At 40.5% G+C, this 22,795-nt stretch overlaps 1 protein-coding gene across 4 annotated transcripts in view; it reads left to right on the forward strand.

The window, feature by feature from the left end:
• MAK (male germ cell associated kinase) overlaps positions 1-22,394 on the forward strand; it is a 59,051-nt gene extending 36,657 nt beyond the window's left edge. For 3 of the 4 annotated variants that reach the window (XM_057493823.1, XM_036888710.2, XM_036888711.2), the window contains exons 10-14: positions 2,855-3,027; positions 6,157-6,305; positions 12,117-12,248; positions 16,451-16,570; positions 20,496-22,394. In XM_057493823.1, coding sequence (XP_057349806.1) covers positions 2,855-3,027; positions 6,157-6,305; positions 12,117-12,248; positions 16,451-16,570; positions 20,496-20,650 — 729 coding nt within the window. In that variant the 3' untranslated portion in view covers positions 20,651-22,394. The remainder of the gene's footprint in view (positions 1-2,854; positions 3,028-6,156; positions 6,306-12,116; positions 12,249-16,450; positions 16,571-20,495) is intronic. The other variant, XM_036888712.2, reaches the window with a different exon arrangement.
• Positions 22,395-22,795: the final 401 nt, after the last annotated feature.

The following is a 22,795-nucleotide window of genomic DNA, read 5'->3' on the forward strand; positions in this document are numbered from 1 at the left end:
AAAATTACACCTTACTTGTTGTCTCAATTTTCTAACAAGTGTTTTTGAACCCTTATTTTGTCTCCTCAGTTCAAGCATTCCTCCGAGCATCACCACCTATAAATTTGTTTAGTTCACTTGTTTTTTCCTCCTGTGCCTTCATGATAAACAAAATAGCATGAGCCACTGGCAGACCACTAGAACCCACTTCTAGATCGACACAGATCTATTAATCAGTACTCTTAGTCAGAACATTGAATTCTGTACTTTTAGTCCTCTCTGGCTGCCATAACAAAGTACCATAGGTTGAGTGGCTTAAACAACAGCATTGTTATTTTCTCCCAGTTCCGGAGGGTGGGAAGTCCAAGATCAAAGTGCCGGCCAGCTTGGCTCCTGGTGAGGGCTCTTTTCCTGGTTTGTAGACAGCACCTTCTCATTTTGTCCTCATGTGGCAGAGAGAGAGCAAGCTCTGGAGTCTCCTCCAGGCTTAGGGTAGGGCCTTGCCCTCATGACCTCATCTAATCCCCAGTTACCTCCCAGAGGCTCCATCTCCAAATACCATCACAACAAATTTTAGGGGGACACATAAATTTTAGGGAGATGTAAACATTCAGTTCATAACGGCACTAACCCACCTTTGTTGTCCTTCCATTACTCTATTTCCCTGATAGCATGAAAGACCCTGTCACCTGCTTTGCTGAAGTCCCTATTGGCTGCCTGTATTCCTCACTTGCATTATGAAAAATGGTGGCCGGTACCATCTACCACTTTTTTCCTTTAGTGCTCAAAACTTTCCCTTTAATAACTGATGTTAGAATTTTGCCCTAATCCTATACCAAACATATTAATGCAGAGTTTGCAAAAGTTCACCTTCTACTTTATAAAGATTATTTGTATTTGCCCCTTTCCAGTCTTCTCAGACATACAGGACTACTTGATATTACTGACATTGTTCAGCAGCATAGAGCATCAACATCCTAAAATAGAATTCAGCCAATATAAGAGTCTTGAACTCAGCTGAGTATACCTTTGATTAAATACTCATCTAGGGCTTTGGATCTTTTCATTCTCCTTAGTCTGCAGCTCATTCTCCCTGTCAAAGAAAACACTAGTATAATGGAGGTTGGCATATACCACTTTTGTCACCATCACTCGCTGTGGCGTCCTCAGCTTCAAACAACAGCATGTCCATTCTTTAAGCATTTTTTTGCTCCAAACATAGCTGTGTTTTCTGACCTTGCTTCCAAATTCCCTAATTTTCAATTGCCTTTTGGATTTTGTAGTCCACATGCCCCCAAACCACCTATGTAAGTTTGAATATAACCAACTCATTGCCTGCCCCAAGACAAGTCTTCCTCACTCATTTCCATTAACAAAACCATCATTCTGAGAAAGTCAGGCTCCAGCTTGTAGTCTTCCTGCCTCTCCTTTTCTGGGTCCATTAGTATTCAGAAAGTACATTCTGGGACTTGTGACAGAAATCTAACCACTCACAGCTTAAACAATAAAGGGTTGTTTTTCTCACCTAACAAGAAGTTGGGTAGTGGGCAAGCCAGGGTGTTGCAAGTTGTAAAAGAACCAGATGGCTTTGGTCTTCCTGTTCCACAACCCTTGGCAGGCAGGTGGCTTTCATTCCTTTGGCCACAAGATGGCTGTGGCCCCTTGGGGTTGCATCTGCATTCTAGAAGGGAGAAGTATGAGAGATGCTGGCAGACTTAATATTCTCCAGTAGACTTACACTGACAACTCCTTGGCTAGATTGTGTCACATGGCTACATATAGCTGCAAGGGAGAATGAGATTTCAGATACTTTAACTGGGCTTATTGCCCTACTAAACAAAATCTGTTAGTAAGGAAGAAGGGGAGAATGGCTATTGAGTGGGCACCTAGCACAGTCTGCTCCTCTCCTATGACCTCTGTTTAATAGATGTCCAGGCCTTTTATTCCTTGTTTATAGCAAATGTATTCTTTCCTGAGCATTCCAGCCACTAAGAATCTGTTGTCCTTGTGACTGTATGGCACTATAACTGCAGAGGCTTTCTATATGAAGAGCCTGATCTTTCTAAAATGCTGCCTTTATGTCATCACCGTTTAGCCAGAAACATGCCGTGTTCCCATTGCCCACAGGACAGCTGCAGCTCCTTAGGCAGATGCTGAAGACCCTTTATGCTCTAGCATTGGTCTGTATTTGTAACTCTGTCCTCTACTACTTTCAGCACAAACCATCTGCTTTGATAAATTCAGTCTACCCTTTCTTCCTGGAACAAACTACCACACTTTACTATTAAAAAGCCATTATATAGTTCCTCTTCCACACTCTAGAATAATAATAATAAAAATACCAGATAACCATTAGTAACTCTTATTATGTGCTAGGCCCTTATCCTAAGGACTTTCAATGTATTTTACTATTAAATTCAGAAACAGTCAGATACATACTGTATATCCCCATTTAAGGAAGGAGTGGAAATGGCTTTGAGAAGTTAACTCACTTGCCCAGAGACAAAGGCACACATGACATTTTTCCAAATTACACACCAGTGAAGAATCAGTTCTGATTCTAAGCATTCAAGTCTCCCAACAACTGAAGTTCATAGAGATCTCTCCTCCCTCTGAACTCCTAGTATATTTTTAGCATGTGCTACCTATTTTTATTAAAATTTTTATATGTGTATATATTTATACAGACTTTAGAAAGGTCAGGCTCTTCAGATAGGAAATTTGTATATATATAAATTATATATATTTATATATTATTTTCTTAACTATATAGAATGCTCCTGGAGAATGGGGACTTATTAGCAAATATAGTAACTGTGTATAAAAGCCGTTTAGCAAATGATTGAAGATGATGACGATCAACTTTCCACCACAGAAGCCAAATGGCACCCTGGGTCATAAAAATGCTAGAAGGCGTTGGGGCCAGACCGTGTTCAAGTCTAGAGACAACTGGCAGGAGTTTGAGGATGGTGATTTTGGAGCCTCCCATTCCAAGAAGGCAAGCATGGGTGTTTTCAAAGAAAAGAGGAGAAAGGATTCTCCATTTCGGTAAGATTTCAAGTTCCTTAGGAAAATATATTTTTATACTGCATCAACCTTATTTTACTCATTAAATATAAATGAATTTAGATATTAAATGACAGTAAGCAGCTTAATGTTTTTTCCCACAAAACCCAGATCTCCATGCAAAGCTCTGAGAAGGGCAGAATCCTGACTTCTCACAGTAAGGGCTCTCAGTATGAGTGGTTGAGTGTTGTGTGTGTGCGGAGGGAGGGGTCCTTGTTAAATTTGTAGTGTGCCCTATTGAATCACGATCACCATTATTCCCATTTGAAACTCACGTGCCTATTGCAGAAAGCAGAGCCCATTCCACACAGGTGACGCGGTTTCCTCGAATGAGGCTCAGATTGCCACTTGTTTGCTCGCTATTGTAGACTCGTCGATCATTCGCTAAGCCTTTTCTGTCAGTGTAGTATCTCTAGCGGTCTCTCTTCTTTTTATAAGTTAACTCATCATCTGTGCATTATTCGACTTCTGAGTGAGGGTGGGGTAAATTTTGGTGAACTTTTTGGAAAAATATTTTCATTTTTTTCCTCTCTGGAATAAACAAGGACTAGGGAAAAAAGATGTGGCAGGAGTCAAGGAAATACCTCTAATGGCTGTCTGGCATTGTATAGTGCAGAAGTCTCCACTTTGGTGTACATATACCTCTGAAGGTATGTGTAACCTTTCTCTGAAGGTTACTTCAAATCCAGAATACCTTACTTCATTCCTCTGAAGGGGGAGAGGGAATTCCCCTCTCTGAGGGGTGCATATGCTTGGCTAATTCTTAGTCAGTTACCAGATTCTCAAATTCTACATGTACTCTCTCCTGAAATATATGAACTTGAGACTAAACCTACTTATACCCTTCCTGCTTTATGCCATAAAGTCACACCTCTCAGTCACTTCAAATTTTGCAGTAAAGTGTAACAACATTTGAGGTGCTAAACAAAGGGAGAAATCAGAAGTCTGCGACCTTCAATTCAAAAGGCTTTTAAATTGTTCCTTTTCCTATTCTTGTTTCCCTTAAGGGGAGAGCCCTGCATTAGAGACTGGGTATTTTAGCCTGTGTTGGAAAGGAAGGACATTCAGAGCCTGTAAAAAGCACCAGAGCCTAGTGATGCTTATCCTTTTAAATGTTCTAGAATATTCTGTGAAAGCATCTGATTTTTCAAAGCCTATGGACCTAAATTGTACATAATTTTCTGAAGATTCAGAGTGTTTTCTGAATTGAGGTAGTTAAAATTTATTTTCTCAAGCCATACCATGAAATATTCTAATTACAGTCAATCCTCTTAGTATTCCATCTTACAAAATACTTACTGTTTTCTATTTACAAGAAACAAGAAACGAAATTATTTATAATGAAAAATTACAGGTCAACATGAAGACTTGCAGGGAACTATAATTTTTTGTTTGTTTTGTTTTGTTTTTTACTAATTCTTTGTGTCCAGGAACAAAAGAGTTTGAACTTTATTGGTGTAGACTGTAGATGACTTGGATATTTTTTTAAAAACTCATGTCATTCCAAGTAGTGATTCTATAACATCTTACTATGCTGATGGACAGTGACTGTAATGGGGTTTGAGGGGAGGACTTGGTGTAGGAGGGACCCTAGTAAACATAATGTTCTTCATGTAATTGTAGATTAATGATAACAACAACAACAACAACAAAAAAACTCATGTTATTCTAATTCCTGCTAATCTTTATCATATGTTTTTACGGGTGGAGGAGGTCTGAGTCAAAACCTATAGTTAGGATCAAGTTTGTAGTTAACATACTTGATTCTGACTACGGAACAATTCATAAATTTCTTCAGCATCAGTTATTCCTTTTTCTCTTGAAATTCTTTAGAAAAAGAAAACCTATATGACAAGGAATTTCTAATGAAGGTATTTCTCCAGTTTTTACTTTTGGTATCTTTAAATAGCCTTACATAACTTAGTTATATGATAATAATAATAATTATTAATATACTACCAGGTAGTAAGTACCTACCTAAACTTTATTTATAATCTTATGCTCCATTAGAAAGATCTGTGGAATAGAACACTGAGAAAAATTGAATAAATAAGTCATAATAGACCCAAGGTTAGATGAAGCTTACTTCAAATCCAGATCTTTCTCTTGTGCACCTCACTAACTCTTAAGCAACACTTGGTAAAGTGAATGGACTCTGTCATTCTCTGTTCACTTTCTTAGGCAGCCTGGGCTTCCCCATAATGAATACAAAGTACCAAATACTAAGGTGTCAAACTTTTACTTTACAGCTATCTTTTTTTAAGTGAACAAAAGCAAGATATCTATACTTACAGTTACATTTATATTTGCATTCATACTTGGTAGACATTTACTGAATACCTAGTTGGTATTAAGCAAAGGTAAGAACATGATAGTCTGCCTTCAACCCATCAAATGTACAGCAGCAGAAATAAGACCTTCTGGTAACTATAACCCAAGACTGTGTGTATCAAGTGCTCCTGATGAAGGAGCTAAGAGTTCTGTTTGTGGGCAGCCCACTTTGAAGATGAGAGGAAGGTCATTTCAGAGTGGGCAGTTTGAAAATGGGCAGAATTTCAGCAATTGGTGTAACTACAATGGGCTCATGGGGGTCGGGGGAAGAAGCCAGAAATGGGTGGAGCTGTTTCTAATGAAGGGGCCTAGCTGTGCCTAAGGCCACCCCAAAGTGGGTTGTGATAGCCAGTGGTTCAAAGGGCCCACAGGTCAGTGTTGGTTTCCAAGGGGGTCCCTAACATACTTCCTGATTGTAGATTACTTTAGTAGCCAGGTGACAATGGCTTCGATTGGCTTCCCTCTCAACGCACTGTTCCCACATTATAAATCCACAGCCGCAGCAGTTGCAGGAAAGACAGAAACATACACAGGAGATTTGCTGCTTGGTTACACAGCTAATTGTCACATAATGACTAGACTTAGAATGATTCTCTGCACTGCCTATTATCAGCTGGGGAGATAAGTTGTCATCTAGCTCCTGTCAGCAGGAGGAATCTGATGGAAACCATGTAATTGAGGTCACCGTGACTGGGTTGGGAAGTGCAGAGGGTGGGTGAGAAAATAGTGGCCGTCCTCCCCTTCTTCATGTGGTAATGCTGCCTTATGTTGACTTTGAAGACTTCCAGAGTCCATACCCTCAGGCTCCAGTCACTCACCAGGGGAAAATAAGAGTTTACCAGCTGCCGGTTCCCTAAAATCTGACTCTGAATTGTCAACTGCTTCAACAGCTAAACAGTACTACTTGAAACAATCAAGATACCTTCCAGGTAAGTAGTGTTTACTGCTCACTATAAGACAGACAGGTCAGGCTCGAGGGCCTAGGAATCTTGGCAGAAAGGGCAGCAGTGAAATAAAAAGCATAATCATAGTGCTGGGTGTTGGCTCAACTTCATCAGTACTTGTCACCAAGTACTTTTCTGGACCTCCTGCCTCTGTGAAGTCTCCTCAAAAAATGCCAAGCAACCAAAAATCAAGATGAAGAATGTGCTTCAAAATACTGCCATTCTCCCCTGCCAAAGCCATGCCTCTAGTAATGCTAAGTTTCATTAAAACAAGTCTGCACCCCCACTACAACTTTTCATAAAATATAGAACATTATACTGTTTTCTACATGATCTGATTTATATTTTGGAAAGATCATTTTGGCTTCTGGATAGAGCATGCTGGGGGCTCAAGAGGGGCAAGGAGACTGGTCAAGAGGAGGGTAATGGCTTGTTCCAAAGTGACAGAAACAGAGATAGGAATGGATAAAATCTAAATGTGTCTCAGTAGTGGAACTGATAGGACTTGTTGGTAGATTAGCATGGGTGATAGTGAAGAATGTAAAGAATTAGTGTTGGCTTCTGGATTTTTAACTTGCAAACTGGGTGGTTCAGGGAAGATGAGAGGACAGGAGTGTGGACATACAGAATCAGGTGTTGAGAGTTGGCTGCCTATTAAGCATCAGAGCTGATCTAAGAGACAACTGGATATATGAATCCAGAGCTTAGGAGAAAGATCCAGAGCAATGGAGGGGAATTTATGTTGTGCCTGCATGCAGCATTTTCTCCCTAAAATCTTCTTTAGAAAGAAAAGTTTAAAATGTAATTTAGTCTAAAAGGGAGTCCATACAGATGTATCTTTAATCCGACAAGAGGAGGAGATGACCATTCTCTGTTGTGGTTCTGTGAGCACGGTCATTCACAGCTTTCTGAACGTAGTAAGAAGGCCACTGGGTTTATCTGAGGAAGATTTGTTTTCACACCTCAGTTTCCAAAAGTAAATCATATCTTCCTTTCCCAGAAGGAGGAGTAAGGAAGACAGAGAAAAGGTTGTGACTAGATTGTTAGCAAGAGACTGATGCAAAACATGTTTTCCTGTATAGGCAACCATGTAAATTTCAGTTCTGGAATCCAAAAGGGATGTACTCCTGTAGTCAGTAATAGAGAAGAGAAAAAAATGAAACAGGAAAGGGTTTGGAAATGAATGGGATAGAAAACAGAATGCATGGTGGGTGTGTAGGTTTAGGCACAGGTGTTAAATCAGTTGAAATTACACTTATGGAGAATGAATAAATCAAGGCTGTCGACTGCACTTCTCTGGTGACTGGTATTAAGGAAGATACTATCCTATCTAAGAGACGTTGAGGAGACTGACATGAAGCTATCAAGGGCAGAGTGAAAACTCTGGGGTATTTGGAGATTTAGCTGGGTTGAATGTTTGTTTTTCTTAAGCCTTTATAGTGTTGGACAAGACAGACATTGACCCTGCTCTCCAGGACCTGTGGTCTAGTGGAGAGGAAACGAGCAGGTGGTGGTCGGTCCTGTTGTGAAAGCAGGGAGATGAACTAGAATATGACTGCAGGCAGGGTGCACCTTGATTACCAGCTCCTTGAGCTGATACCAGAAAGACGAGAAAGCAGCAGTCATGTGGAGAGCCAGGAAAATCTGTTTCAGGCAGAGGTGGGAAAGACCTTGGCTTATTTGAGAAATCAAACGAAAGGCTGCACGTAGGGAGTTGAACGGGCTTGGGGGTGAGTGGTGAGGTGGGGGAAGCCCGCAGTGTTCAGGTGATAGAACACCTGGAGGGCAGGGGCAAAAACTGGGTCTATTCCTGGGCCAGCGAGGCCACCAGAGGACTTCAGGAGGTGGGTGACCTGAGACTTGCGTGTTAGGGACTCTGAGTGAATGGATTGCCTGAGGGCAAAGCTAGAAGCACGGAGGAGGGTAATGGTTTAGACGGGGGTGGGCTCCTGATATATTCTAGAAATGGACTTGCTGATAGATGTCGGTAGAAAATAAAGCAAATGTAAATTTGGGGCTTCAGTCCCGGGTGGATGGCGGTGCCTGCTGGGGCTAGGCAAGGCTTAGGAGGAACGGGCTGGGTGGGGAAGAGGCGGGCATTCCTGTGCTGGCTTTCACATTTGGGGTGCTTGTGAAACATCCCAGTCATGGAGAAGCCGAGCAGGCAGGCAGACGGCAGAGACAGGAACGTGAGGAGGGATGTGGGCCCAAGACAGCAGGTGTGGGAGTCCCCGGCGACCCCCAGACAGTCCGCAAGCGCATGGACCGGCCAGGACCACCTGGAGAGAGACGGTGAGCAGGAAGGCTGGCGGCAGCAGAGGGGGGCAGCTAAGAGGGAACGGAGGCAAGCGGACGGCTAAGGGGAGGTTTCCAGAGGCTGCGGAGGGAGAGTTTACCTGAAAGATCTGAGCAGTCGGCCAAAGAAGGGGTAGAAATGCCTGATTAAATTTGACAGTGGAGCCCTCCCTGGTGACCTTGAAGAGCACTTTCAGCCTGGAATGGTGAGAGAAACTGAGGTGGAGTGGGATAAAAAGTGATGAGAGGTGAGAAATTAGTGACTGAACATGTATGTAGACAACTCTTCGGCGCTGTGGCGCTGGGACGAGGAGCCTAGAAATGGACTGTACCGGGGCGGGGCTCAGGGGCCTTCCGCAGGGGCGACGAGACGGTGCCCTGCGTGCGCGTGGGGGTGCCTGCTTGCAGAGGGAGGGACTGCTCGTGCTGGACAGGAGGGGAAGGCGTGACGCTCTCAAGTCCGTAGGAAGGTGGGAAGAGTCGGAACTGAGACCATGCGAGATGGGGTGCAAAGATACTGTGTTGTCATCTCTTTAAGGATGCCAGCAGGTTTATAAATTTTGGCGTTGGAACCGTGAAGGGGTTCCAATCTGACTGCAGAAGCTGGGGGAGAGGGCACTTCTCTCTGTTCACAAAAGAACAATTAAGTGCACATCTGACCTTTAGAAGTGAGCCCTCTGGTGGTGGGAAAGGTGACTAAATTTCTGTCAGGATAAATAGATCCAATGCACCCATTTTCATAGTCCTGCTCCCTAATGTGCTTTACAGGAACATATTTCAGGGTATTTGAAATCCATGTGATCATTCCTTTTTTAACCAGAAAGATCTAACAAGTCTGCAAGTTACTTTGGGCCAGAAGCATGGCTGTAATTGAGTCTTAAGAAAGACACTCAAAATTAGAAAGAATTGTTCTTGAGCCTTACTGTTACCCTAATGCCATTTTTTGTCTTGAAGATGACCCCTCTAGAGCTGGGTGAGATTTGAAACCAGAATTGAGCTCAGTTCAGTCACTTTGACAAACATTTATTGAGCATCTAAGGTGAGCCAGTGACTGCAGGTGACCCAAACTCACATAACTGGTCTTTGACATTTGTGAGCCAAAGTTCTTTCATAATTGAGTACCTTCAGGAATATCTATGGGGACCCTCTTTTTTTTACCATAAAGCCAAGTGTAAAAGGTCTTAAGTGTTGACCTTGAGGATCATAGGAGCTCTGGAAATGTACCATATAATTTCAGGACAGCATGACATTGTACTACAAGGACTGGCAGATCTCTGATGCTGGCCTTCAGGGAGAGAGACGCAGGAGTCATAGTTACAGACCAGCTACTGATGAGCTGTGTATTGGAGCAAGACTCGGAGATTCTGTTTTCTATTACTTACAATGGGACTGCAGTCGCCTTTCAGCTCACCTTCTAAGCCCTAGGTACTTGTGTGGCAAGGTGGTCACAAACAGAGTTCACCCTGGAAGTTCTAACAGTCCCTCAGTGGTGCCCTCCTGTACCGAGAAACAGGGCTCTCTGGCATGAACCCATGCCAGCATACCACTGTGCCAGCAGGAGCGGCTCACTCCACAGCACCTCTGAAACCCTGCTCTGTGGACACTCCTCGGGCCCCATTTATCAGTATGTCCTTCCTTCCACCCTGTGTGTTCAGTGTTTTGTGTCAGTTCTATACTTGCCTCTCCTACTGCATTTTATACTTGACCTACAAATCCCTATGTGACATGACCCCCACTCTCATCTCCAGCCTCATTTTATGCCACTTTCTGTTCTTGCTCCACCCGTACTGTTTCTTGAGTTCTTTCCCATCCCCCCACACTGTTGAGTTCCTAATCATGATTCCCATTTCACCTTAAAATTACATTTTTTAAACAAAGTGTGGCTCACCTTAAAATTACATTTGTTAAAGACTGGGTTAGTTGCTTCTGTTACCGGCACCAGATTCTTCTAAACAATTTGCACACTGCTAATTACTTACCTAATTATTTATGACTATTAATGTCTCCTTTTGTATTAAAGTAGAGCCCAAACAGTAGAAACTGGTCTATTTTTTTGACCACTTTTTCCCCAGTGTCACACACACTAACTGGCATGTGGTAGGTGCTCAGTAAATATTTGCTACCTGACTTCTGAATTTCTTTTGAAGCAAGGGATATAGTATGTTAATTTCTACTTCTAACAGTGCTTGCTTTGTAGAAGATACCCAATAAAAGCTTATAAGCTAATATGTAGGTGATATGAAATCCTAGATTGTGTCTGTTTCCAAGGAAATTAGAATTAAAAAAAAAATACAGAATTAAAGCAATTATCTTCAATAGTGTATATATTTACTTAAACTGTTTAGAGATGTCACAAGGTTAACTAGACTAACAAAATAATTTATTCATAATTCTTTGTTGAACTGTATTTATGAAAACTGTTCACTTCAATAGATTTTCAGTTTTTCCCCTACCTTGCACTTACTTTTTGGATAAGAATTTTATTTGTAAAGATGTTTTTAATATGACTAATTGCTACCTAGTAAATGTTATATATTGTCAGGTAATTGCCTGTTATAGCTCTATTTGTAGGTGTTTTATTAAAACTCAAAATCCAAAGGAGCTAAATTCTATAAGAAAGGGAAATTATTTACCTGATGGAATGTTTCCTTACAGAATGATGAAAGGTAAACTGAAGCTTGGTATAAAACAGCCAGGCTTATTTCAGGTTTCAAAATAAGGGTTATTACATGCCTCATAAATGTGAAACCTTGCTAAGGAGTCCACATTGTGAAAGGCACAGCTCATACTGTCTGGAAACAGTTGCTAATTTCCTACATGAACAGTAGTCCCCAGTGAGGATTTTTCCTATCCCACTGTTTGTTTGACCCAGAACCTTGAAAACTGTGTGATGTCTCTAGCATCTCATAAGGTGAATCTAATTTGATTATCAGTAAAAAGAAAGCAAGTTCAAGAGGTTTTCAAATCCCTTAAAAATAAGTTAACACTAGTACCAAAATCCAAGGCTGACTCCACATTTCATAGATTCAGAAAATCTAGATAATTTAACTATTTAGATTTTACTAATTTCCAAGTAAGTTTCACATCTGCTTCGAAACTTCTCAGGTGCCTCCGAGTTCTTGGTCACATGTCTGTCATCCCAGCTACACTGAGTATTCCTCAGAGGTCTGGCACAGAGAACCTGCTCCAAACAAGTGAATGATACGGAAATATCTTTTTGAAGAAAATTATTGTACCCCCCTCAATTTTTACAAGCCATTTAGCAATGTCCAATATTTAATCATTACTTGTATTATAGAAAACATCATATGGTTATAAAATACACTGTGAGGATTCCAGGTTATTGTGCTTAGGTCATGTTAGGGTTCCTCAACAAGCAAGCATTTGCTACCTTGTAACCTCAGTTTGTCTCCATTCTCTTCTTCATTTGACGTTGCACATTTTTCCTTCCTGTTTATGATGACACTCCAATGTTTGAAATGACTGCTCTGTTCTTCTAAGGTGTAAATCCCAAGAATGTGTCCTTGGTAGCCAGTGGAAAGGATATAAACCCATACATTTGGAATAACCAGTTATTTCCAAAGTCATTGGGACGCACTGGGGCAGAACTTGCTTTCAAAAGGAGTAATGCAGGTAAAGCAAGAATACATTTAAAGTATAAGTTTACATTGTTTTCCTTCTGCGGATTTTTACTTTTACATATATTGCAGCTGCCTTCATCCAATCGCGGTAACCCGGGGGGTATACAAAGTTCTTCCAGTTGGCACTTGTCACAGACAGTTTTAGGGGAATCGTCTGCTGGGTCTCAGCTTCCGTTTGGATTCTTTCCTAAAATGGACCTGTCTGAGCAAAGTGTCTCTCTGCTCCTACTTTACAAAAGAAGGAAGACTTCTCACTGTTTACTATGGTGTGTTTCCTATTTCCCCAAAGTGTAAAAAATATCTGGGGTGCCAATCAAAGTGATAATTTGATATGTTGGAGTCAATGTTGAGAAACTGAGTAACTGTGCTGACTAGGGAATAAAGCCTTTTTAAGTCAAGTGGTTCCCAGTTCTTAACTTTCAAAAAACTGAAGAACCTAATAATTATGAGCTAGCAGACAACTAAAAATCACTTTTATGAGCTCTCTCTATGATTTCTGGTCTATAACTCTAGAGTTCAAAGACTACACAGTGCAAAGTTGTAACAAAACACCTTTTATTCTCAACTGCTTGCTTATATTAGCAAGGTTTCTTAGTACTTCCATCTCCAGAAAAAAAAGGAATGAAGGTGGTGCTATACCCTGATTTTAGCAATACTTAATATTCACTTGTGGATCCATGGACTACTTGACAATTTCCCATCTTTCTCATTGAGATGAATTTCCAAAATAAATGACTTTTCATGTTTAGTAATCAAATTTTATAATACTCATCTTTTTTGATTACATACTGTGAAGCACTGTAATTACATCTAAATCAAAAAATATTTTAATTTTTTGAATTTGAATTTTTAAAAATTTCCAAGAAATTTTTGTAAGGTTTCAATTTAAATATATATATATAATTTTTTTAAGTGGTCAATTTAAAGACTTTTAAGCCTAAAATTATATTTGGACAAAATTTGGGAGTTGACATTATGAATGGAAATAAGGTTTTAGAGAGAAAGGGGTTTATATGAAATTTCCAACAGTTAAAAAAGAATGTGTTCATATATTTCTTAAGTCAATATTTGTGGGTATAAAGCCACTATGGCATTTAGATTCCATTGCTTATATGTAAAGGAAAGCTGCATAGTTTTGTTTTGAAATACCTATAATTACAATATGCCAGAAATGACAGCTTATGGAGCTGTAACACATGATGGAACAATTTTATATATCAGCTTAAAGTGTGTGAAGGGGTAAGGAGTTCTTTTCAAAAAAATTAGGTGATATTAGACGCAAAAATGCCCCAGGCTCACTGCTATAGCAGCTGCTCGGCACACTGAGGGATGCTGATGTGACATGAACATACGCTGGACGTTTAAAACTTTCCAGATGCTTTGAAGACTCAACTTACCATTTAACAGTGCTGAGGTGTCAAACAAAGGCAGTGCTGCAATTTACTTTTTATTCTATAATTTAAAAATAATATTCATTGAACCAACTGGTTAAGTACAAATCAGTTTAAATGACAGCACATCTTTGAGTCTCAAGGGAATATATGATTGGCATCAAATGAAAGCTATGACAGCACATGAGAACATTTTCTCCTTTTAAGGATTCTTTCTGCATCTTTTCATTCATAATCTAATCTACTTTTTCTCTGCTTTTCCAAAAACATTTCCCTTATTATTCATTCTTTCTTTCTATCTGCCTTCTCTTCAGAAGAAAGCATAAGTAAACCAACTGAACAGCTATCATGCAATGAAAATTTTCCTGAAAATTTAGAGAAAATCACCCACAGGGTAATTTCTGGGCACTGTAGATGAACACAACTTGTTCTTTAGTTCTCTTGTCCAATTTTTTTCTCAACTTTTGCCTTAATAATGTCAAAAAAGGCCGCTAATGAGGCCAGGGTCATCTGCTTTCAGAAGTCAGATGAGAACAGGAGAAAGGGCAGCATTCCACATCCTCAAGAACATCTTTCTTCAGTAATTGGGATTCTAAGACTAAGTTGCTCTCAAAAAGCACTGTGCTTGTCTTCTTAAATTATGACAATTTATAGAAATCAAGCAAATCTACCAAAATGAATTTTTAAAAATAGTTTCTACTTTTGTAATCAGCATTTCTGGAAATTTTTTTTCAAAGTTCTGGAACTCGTTTCTTAAGCATGAACAATTATTTAAGATAACCAGGTTAATAGAGATGGTGGATTTTCTAGAGGTTCACTGTTGCTGGTTTACAGTGCTAACCATTGGTTGCAACCTAAACATTTGCAGCTCAAAGGAACTCCATATCATAAATGAAAATAATTTAAGACTTAATTTCCTACACATTTTTCCCTAGCAACTTCTCCCTCCCATAAGCAGCAGCACCCTATAAGCTGCAGTGCATGGCTTTGAAGTCTGATGTATCCCCATCTGTCAATCACAAGCTTTGTGATTGTGGACAAGTTAATTAGGTACTTTCCCCACCTGTAAAATGGAGGAAAGAATATTCTTCTAGGCATTATTATACAGTCATACCTAGGATTTTTGTCACACAGTAAGCATTTAAGAAGTGTTTGCTTTGATGATGAGAGCAAGAGATAGGTTAGCTGCTCTTGAATGTGAACACAGCCTTAAACGTCCTTTCAGGAAGGCTTCTGAAGTGCAGGGCTGATTTACAGCGAGTTCTCCAGGTGAAGAGAAAGGGCAAATCGGGCAGTTGTGCTTATGCACAATTCAGGAGTGTTAGAAACTATATAAACTGCATAAACTGAGAACAGGTTTACTGGGTAGAATCCTTCAGGGTCTGAGAAGTAGTGTTGCTGTTTGACATTTGTCGGTTCAAGAGCAAACACTTACTGAGAGCCTCCTTTCTCACAGCGCATGGCCCTGTGACAGACGTCAGGGACACAGAAGCTCTGAGTCCAGCCTTGTGAATAAGTAACACTGTGTAAAACATGCTTCAGTCACAGCTGCCAAACCACCAGTTCTTTGAAATCATCAAGGCGATCAGGGCCCTGTTTTGCCTTCTCACTGACGAACTTTGTTTCCTTTCCTGCATAGATAGCTAGGCTCCTTGAAAGAGACCTTACATTGGTTTTTTCCTCTTATTTCCAGTTTGCTCCTCAGCTCACCTCAGGCCACTGCCACAGCTCCTGCTGGGTCCTGGCATTATTCTGGTGGCCAGGGTCAGCGGGTGGTGCTAGTCTCACCAGACCTCTCTGCCTCGCTGGCTTGCCTGCTTTCTTCACATGTTGCATTCTCTTGATCCTTCACACCCTGCTCTCCCTACTGTCTACCTCTTTAGCCTCTCTCCTCCATGGGGTCCTTTTCTTTCTGCTTCCTTAGTGCTGCTGTTCCCCGGGGTCCCATTCTGGGTCTTTGCTCATCCCACAGTCCCTCTGAGCTGGGTCTTCCAAGGCCATCGGTCCAGAACCACCACGCCCTGAAACTTCCAAACTTCTAGGTCTCCTCCACCTCTGAGATCCCTCCATCTCAAATATCCCTCAGGCACCATGTCTTCCCACCAAACCTGATTCTCCTCTGTTGCTGTTCTTAATCAGCTAAGCTACAAACTTAGGGGTGTATAACCTCTCTCTTCCTGCCCCTCCCACTCCACACACCCACTCAGTTCCCTCCGCCATCCCCTCTGCAGCCACCTTAGTTCAGACCCTCATGCGCTCTCATTTCAGCTACAGGTGGGGCCTCCTGCCTTTAGATTTCCCCCCTCCAGCCCCAGACTGATCCTTCACTACTAGTGATGTGGATGATGACAGCTGACATTTCTCGAACACTGGGTCATGCTCAGTGCCTTGCGTACACTCATTCAGTCCCTACACCAACGCTAAGAACAGGAGCACTTTTTACAATGATTTTACAAAATGAGGAAAACCACGAGAGCACCACAGGGATGGGGGCCCCTGGCAGGAATGACACTGTCATAAAAGAATCTAGTATATTCAGGGTAAACTTAGCCTTGGCTTCAGTCACATTCTAGCTCTGTCGCTTACCAACTGTGAGCCACATAAGGAATGAATAATAATAGGCATTTAAGAGGGTTGTTATATGGATGGAATAGGAATATTTGTGAAACTGTAGTGGGTGTCTGAAATATAGTAGGTGCTCAGAAAAACAGAACCTAGAATCAGTAGGGTAGTGTTCAGAGTTACTCTCTGGTGCATTAAAGTACTCATTTTCTGACTGTGGAACTTTATGATACGTCACTAGGCAATCTTGGAAGTTACGCTACTTACAATCAGTCAGGATATATTCCTTCCTTTCTCAAAAAAGAAGTGGGGTCAGCTGGCCAGAGGATACACTTAGCACCTTTTGGTGCAATGGCTTCAGGTAAGAACAACTTTAGATGTAGTTTTTGAGATTTCTGATTAGAAAGGAACTTTCTCTAAGTTTTGTCACTTTCCTGAGTAAAGACTTTTAAATTAGTTTCACCTTATTAATATAGTTCTGCTTTTGGCAAAATGTCCTTTTATTCCTGATGATGTGGTTTGGGAGTCTAATAATTACAAGAGCTCCCCTAATTCAGTGGCCACACTCTGCCAGGCACACAGGACGTGCCATTTGGTCTTCACAGGACTGGATGAGGTAGGTCGCAGCTAGTGAATGGTGGAGCTGGGAGAGAAACTCGGTTTGCCTAGTTCCAGAGTATGCTGTTGCTACAGCAAGAAATGTGAGAAGATGCATTTCTCAGAGCTTCCCTCCCACACCTGGCGGAGTGGAAACCTAATAAATGCCAAGACTCAGTTTACCCACCATTCACAGGGCGCTCCTCTGGTTCCATTGGAGGGCACAGAACCACACTGTGGCAGAGCCTCACCCCTGGCGTTTGCTCCACAGTATGTTAGGTGGTGAAGGGTTACTCGGCCACCTCGCCCAGGTTATGGCTAATTAGGTCACCTGCTCTGCAGGGGCGTGGTATAGGACAGCCACAGTCACAACCAAACTTGCTCTCAAAACTGAATTCTGTGCATGAGCTGACCAGCTTTGACTACGAACATTCTCTAAATTATTTTAATCTAAAATAGACATCCTTACTAAAGTACCTAAAATGAACACGAAGGCAGATAATTAGAAGTTTGATAGGATACCTAGCTATAGTTTAACTTAAAAACTGACTCCAAAAAAAAACTGACTCCAAAAGTATTCTTACAGGCTCTTCTAACCAGGATCTTACATGAAAACTCCTGTTAGAGTTGCCAGTCTTTAAAGCTTATGCTATTGGAGCTAAAATTGTAAGAAGCACCAGATTTCTATAAGTTTTCATTTCTTTCTTATTAAAATTTTTATTAATTTTTTATTCCTTAAACAGTACTCAGTTACCTTAGCTGAGAAAAGAACTGTTTCATTATCTCTCTGCCAGAACAAAATATATAAGTAAATATTTTATATACAGCAATGGCCTCAGTATTTTAAACTAGCCTTACTTACATGAGTCATCAGCCATGGCTTAGTAGCAATTTTTAATATAAAAGCAGAAAATCATAATGTTTCAAAGTCTTTTGTTATCTGAGTACCTGCTCTTAGAAAGTAGAAATGGGTGTTTTAAAAAACAGAAGATATTGAAGGCCTTTCTCTATTAAGTATTCTGCCAGATTAGCATGCATGAAATGATGAAAACAGATTAGCGTCCCCTGTTTTCATTTTTTTAACTAAATGCTTTATGATAAGTTTTCATCTCTTCATTTACTCTGCTTATCAGATTTCCCTACAGATGGTGATAGGAGGAAAGGTAAAAAAAAAAGAAGTCAACATTAATCATTCTCAAGTGGTCAGTGCAAATCCTTAGGAAAACACTGTTCTCTAAGAGATGTGTCTTTCAGTCCCGCCACTTGTGTGACAGTTTCCCACAAGAAATAAAACCAGGTCATTACTGTATTTACTCACCTATTTCCTTGTCTCTCAGAGTCTCTCCCTCTGCTCCCTTTCCTCACCCTCAAGTTTCAAGAAGAAAAACTAAATTGATTTCCTTCCTCCCCACGTACTCTCTTCACCCAGACTTCTAATACCTCCTCGTCCCCTGTCCTAGCTGATAGTAACAACAGAGACTTTGAGGAGTGGCTTTCACACACAGCTACCTTTAGAAGTGCAGGCCCTGTTCTAAAGTCATTCATCAACTCATTTGATCCTCCCAGTGGCCCTGTTCCAGTAGGGACTAGCTAGTATGATCTCCATTTTAGAGGGGTATGGTATCTTGCTAAGAATTATATAGTGGCACTGATTAAATCTTTAAATAGAGGCAAACACCTTTCCTTTAGCAAACATTTTCTACAGGAGGTGAAGTGTCCTTGAGGGGACACCTGTAGTTTTTAAATGCAGAGGGCTGCCAGCCCCTGGGGCAGCGAGGTGCAGCGCCTGTCTGGCCAAGAGACACAAGCTTTCCCTGCCCTCCCATGATGTCAGCTCCTCTGTCAGCTACTGAGCTCTCCACCTGCAGTGCTTGAGTCCTAGAACTAGTATTTATCAGAAGGGACTCTAAATGACAACACTGTCGCCTTCTTGACACAATGATTCCCTCTTCAGAGGTTTTAAAAACATTTGCCTGGATGGTTTCCTTCAAATGCATTTAGGACTGGACTTTGACCAGGACAGAAGCTTCTCTACTCCCACCCACCCTAAGACCATCTGCCGTTGTGAGTTTAGGCCTGGGTTCCCTTTCCTCTCCTCTGAATCACAGGGCTCACTGCTCTTCTCCCCCACCCCCCACCCCCATGCCCTCACTTGCTCTCTTCTCTGCCCCTAGTACCATTTCACCTGCAGGCTCCTTAGCTCGCCGCTTGTCTATATGCCAGTGGGTTACAATGAAAGGGCTGCTCCTGGAAAATATGGTTAACGTTTTTTCTAATCCATTTGTCTTTAACTGTTCCTCAACAGTAAGAGTTAACTGGCCCTTCTAGACACTCTGTCCCTGCCTTTGATAGGTAGCTTTACACAGAGAATCTTAAACCCAGTAAGAGTGGGATGAAATGACCCGTCAAGCCATCAAGGGGGAGGCCTCTTGGCCTGTCGGCCCATCCCAACACAGTAGTCAGGGCAACTGTCACCAGGCTTTGTTCCCTTTAAGCTGAGGTTAGTAAGCACCTCTGTGTCCCCAAGCTCCCACAATTTCCCCCTACAGAGGAAGTACAGGGAAAGACAGGGAACCATGAGAGTAAATAGGGTGTAGCCAGTGTTAGGTGTACAATGTCAGAATCATGTTAAAATTGATACATAAGAATGGCAGCTACTGCAGTGCGTAAAGATACTTCAGTCCCAAATGGAAAGCTCAGACATCTCTCCTCAGGGAGAATACCTATGATACTTAGCTATAAACTAAGGAGATAAAAAAAAAAAAAAGGAGGGCATGAAGGAAGGGCTGAAAACATTAAAGTTCTCAGTAAATTGATTTACTGCTTTGTCAACAGATGTTTAAGCAGTTTTAGCTTATAAATTGTTCAGATAAAAACAAATGTTCAAATTAAAATTTTCACAAATATTTAATCAGCCAAATGTATGAATAAAACAAATCTTATGATTAAAGGTTTGGGATCTTAGGAATGGCTCTCCTTTTAAAAGGATTCTGTTATCACCCATCATTTTCCCAATAGAACATGGAGTTTCTTGACTCTAAAATCACATTTTCAAGTTTTTAAAAGAAATCTATCATGGGACCCCATCTGTGTAGTGCCATGAAGCCAGAACTTTACAGGATTCACAATTCCGAATACATTTTCTTAAGTGATACTGTATTTGAGTTATTACTTAGATATAACCACAATGTGATTTTTTTAACTTTATTTTTAAAATTTTGTTTTCATTTACAATTACATGAAGAACATTTTGTGTACTAGGCTCTCCTCTACCCCAAGTCCCCCCACAAACCCCATTACAGTCACTGTCCATCAGCACACAATGTGATTTTACTACGTCACCAACACTGTGGAGTGTTGCCCATCGAACCTGAACCAAGAATTTTCTAGTTTTCTATCTAAATGTTATAGGCATTACAGTGAGCCCAAATAAAATACAGTGGCAGTGTCAGAACTATAAACCAGAAATATTGGCTCTTAGGCTAGAAAATTATAATTGGTGTCACTATAATGCACACTAGAATTTTTGGTTTTAGTATTATTTAAAAAAAAAAAAAACTTAAGAGACCACCGAACTGATTTTTTAAAAGATAAATTCAAAATTTCCTCATAAAATGAGAAGTCAATTTTTTTTTGAATTTGATAACCAAATGAATGAAATTCTAATTTCTGATTCTGTTTTCCACCAGAATATACCTGGAACGTGAAAACTGGTCGGGGGCAGTTTTCAGGACCTGCTTACAATCCTACAACCAAGAATCTAAATATTGTGAACCGTGCGCAGCAAGTTCCCTCCGTGCACGGGAGGACAGACTGGGTGGCCAAGTATGGAGGCCACCGGTAGGTCGGATGTGAAACCCCACAGCATTGCTCGATAGCATCCTTGCAAGTCCCCTGACACTGGGAAATGTCTCCAGATGTTTATTTCTACTGAGTTCTGGAAGAAATATGTGCTAGTGGGTACTCCGAAAAGCAAAAATCATCTCCATTTTCTTTCTTTCCTAGAAATGAAATGCATTTTCTTAGCATTGCAGTCCACAGTGCTGATAGGTAGGACTTTATAAAGTATTGAATAAAGTATTTGCCAAAGCATCAAGTATTTGATCTATAGTTACTAAGTACGGCTAGCAGCTTTTTAAAAAATGCCTCCAGAAAGTGTTTAGTGTTTTACTTTTCATTTGTTGTGTATTTGCCTAAACTGTTTCACCAACTGGCCTCCCAAGTTTGTTTTTTTATAGCACGTGGGAAGGCCTCTGTGGGCTGTCAGTTACGCTTACTTGGCTAACGCTCCACCCTATCAGTTTGGTAATGGCAGAAAGATGCACATTTATCATCTGTTCTTTTATTTTGAAATTACAGAAGTAATGGTTAATTCCAACCTTGAGCAGGATATCTTTCTTAAAAATGAATTTATCTCTAGGATAAAGATTTTGAAATTATGCCTGATTTTAGTGGAGAATCTGTTATTTGATTTTGACCAATACAATTGCTCTGAATTCAGGGGACTGTCAAACCAATGGCTTGGATGACTCCCTAACCAGCCAAGTCAAGGTTCTCTCATCTTCATGCCCTTGAGTTCTTGAAACTGTTATGTGTGTTCATCACACTTTCAAAAGACTCTGTTTCCGTCTTCCTACTAGACACACAGTGTGCCAGCCGGTCCCCAAAGCAAACTCTTGCTGCTGCTGATCACTGACTCAGCTCTGACCTGCACAGTTGCACTGAAGAGCAAATGCATTCAGTTGCTAGAGCAGTGATTTCATGTTAGTGCATATGTGTATTTTTGTTTTATTTCTAAACTAGTATTTAAAATAGATAGTTTGAACTTAGAACTTTTCTATTTAAACCTGCCATTTTATGGACTGGACATTAGTACTGTATATTCTTGTTAAATAATAATAATGTTATCAACTGTTGATATCTTTATGTATTTTATGACTTTGTAACAAGTGCTAATATAATTGGTATCCTCTTGATATTATCCAAAGGCCCACTGATAATGATTATTTTTTTACAGAAGATTCAGCTCACCTTTTTGAAAAACCTTGAAGTTTATAGAGTTAATTTATGTTGGGGAATGGTTACATATATTTGTACAGTTTTAATTAATATTACAAAAAAGTTATTTTGTGTTGCTGTGGAGCTTTTAAACTCTGAATAGATATTTTAAAAATATGGTAAATGTTTTCTTTACATTTTTATACTACATACACTCTGAAGCCTATTTGTTGTTTGAATTATAGACTTTTTTGTTTTTATGGCAGTTTTATGTGTATGGAGAAACTCACTGGAAAGTACAGAGTTTCCATATACCCCTCACCTCCCTCTACTCAATATTATGTATAATTAACATCTTGTATTAGTGTGGAACGTTGTAAGTAATGAACCAGTATCGATACATGAACTGAAGCCAAGTTTAATTAGGGAGGGTCGTTCTTTGTGCTGTATATTTTGTGGGTTTGGACAAAATGTATAATGACATGTACCCACCATTACAATATCATACAGAATAGTTTCACAGCCCTAAAAATCCCATGTTCTACCCATTCAATTTTTTTCCCTCCTCCCAAACTTCTGGCAACCACTATCTTTTTTTAAATTTTTAAATTTTTTTCTTCTCATTAATCTACAATTAGATGAAGAACATTATGCTTACTAGGGTCCCCCCTTCACCAAGTCCCCCCCACAAACCCCATTACAGTCACTGTCCATCAGTGTAGTAAGATGCTATAGAATCACTACTTGTCTTCTCTGTGTTGCACAGCCCTCCCCATGCCCCCCATTATACATGCTAATCGTAATGCTCCCTTTCTTTTTCCCCACCCTTACCACTCCCTTCCCTCCCATTCTCCCCAGTCCCTTTCTCTTTGGTAACTGTTAGTCCATTCATAGGTTCTGTGATTCTGCTGCTGTTTTGTTCCTTCAGTCTTTCTTTGTTCCTATACTCCACATATGAGTGAAATCATTTGGTACTTGTCTTTCTCCGACT

The sequence above is a fragment of the Manis pentadactyla genome, chromosome 16 (assembly GCF_030020395.1).
Source record: "Manis pentadactyla isolate mManPen7 chromosome 16, mManPen7.hap1, whole genome shotgun sequence".
NCBI classification, from domain to species: Eukaryota; Metazoa; Chordata; class Mammalia; order Pholidota; family Manidae; genus Manis; species Manis pentadactyla.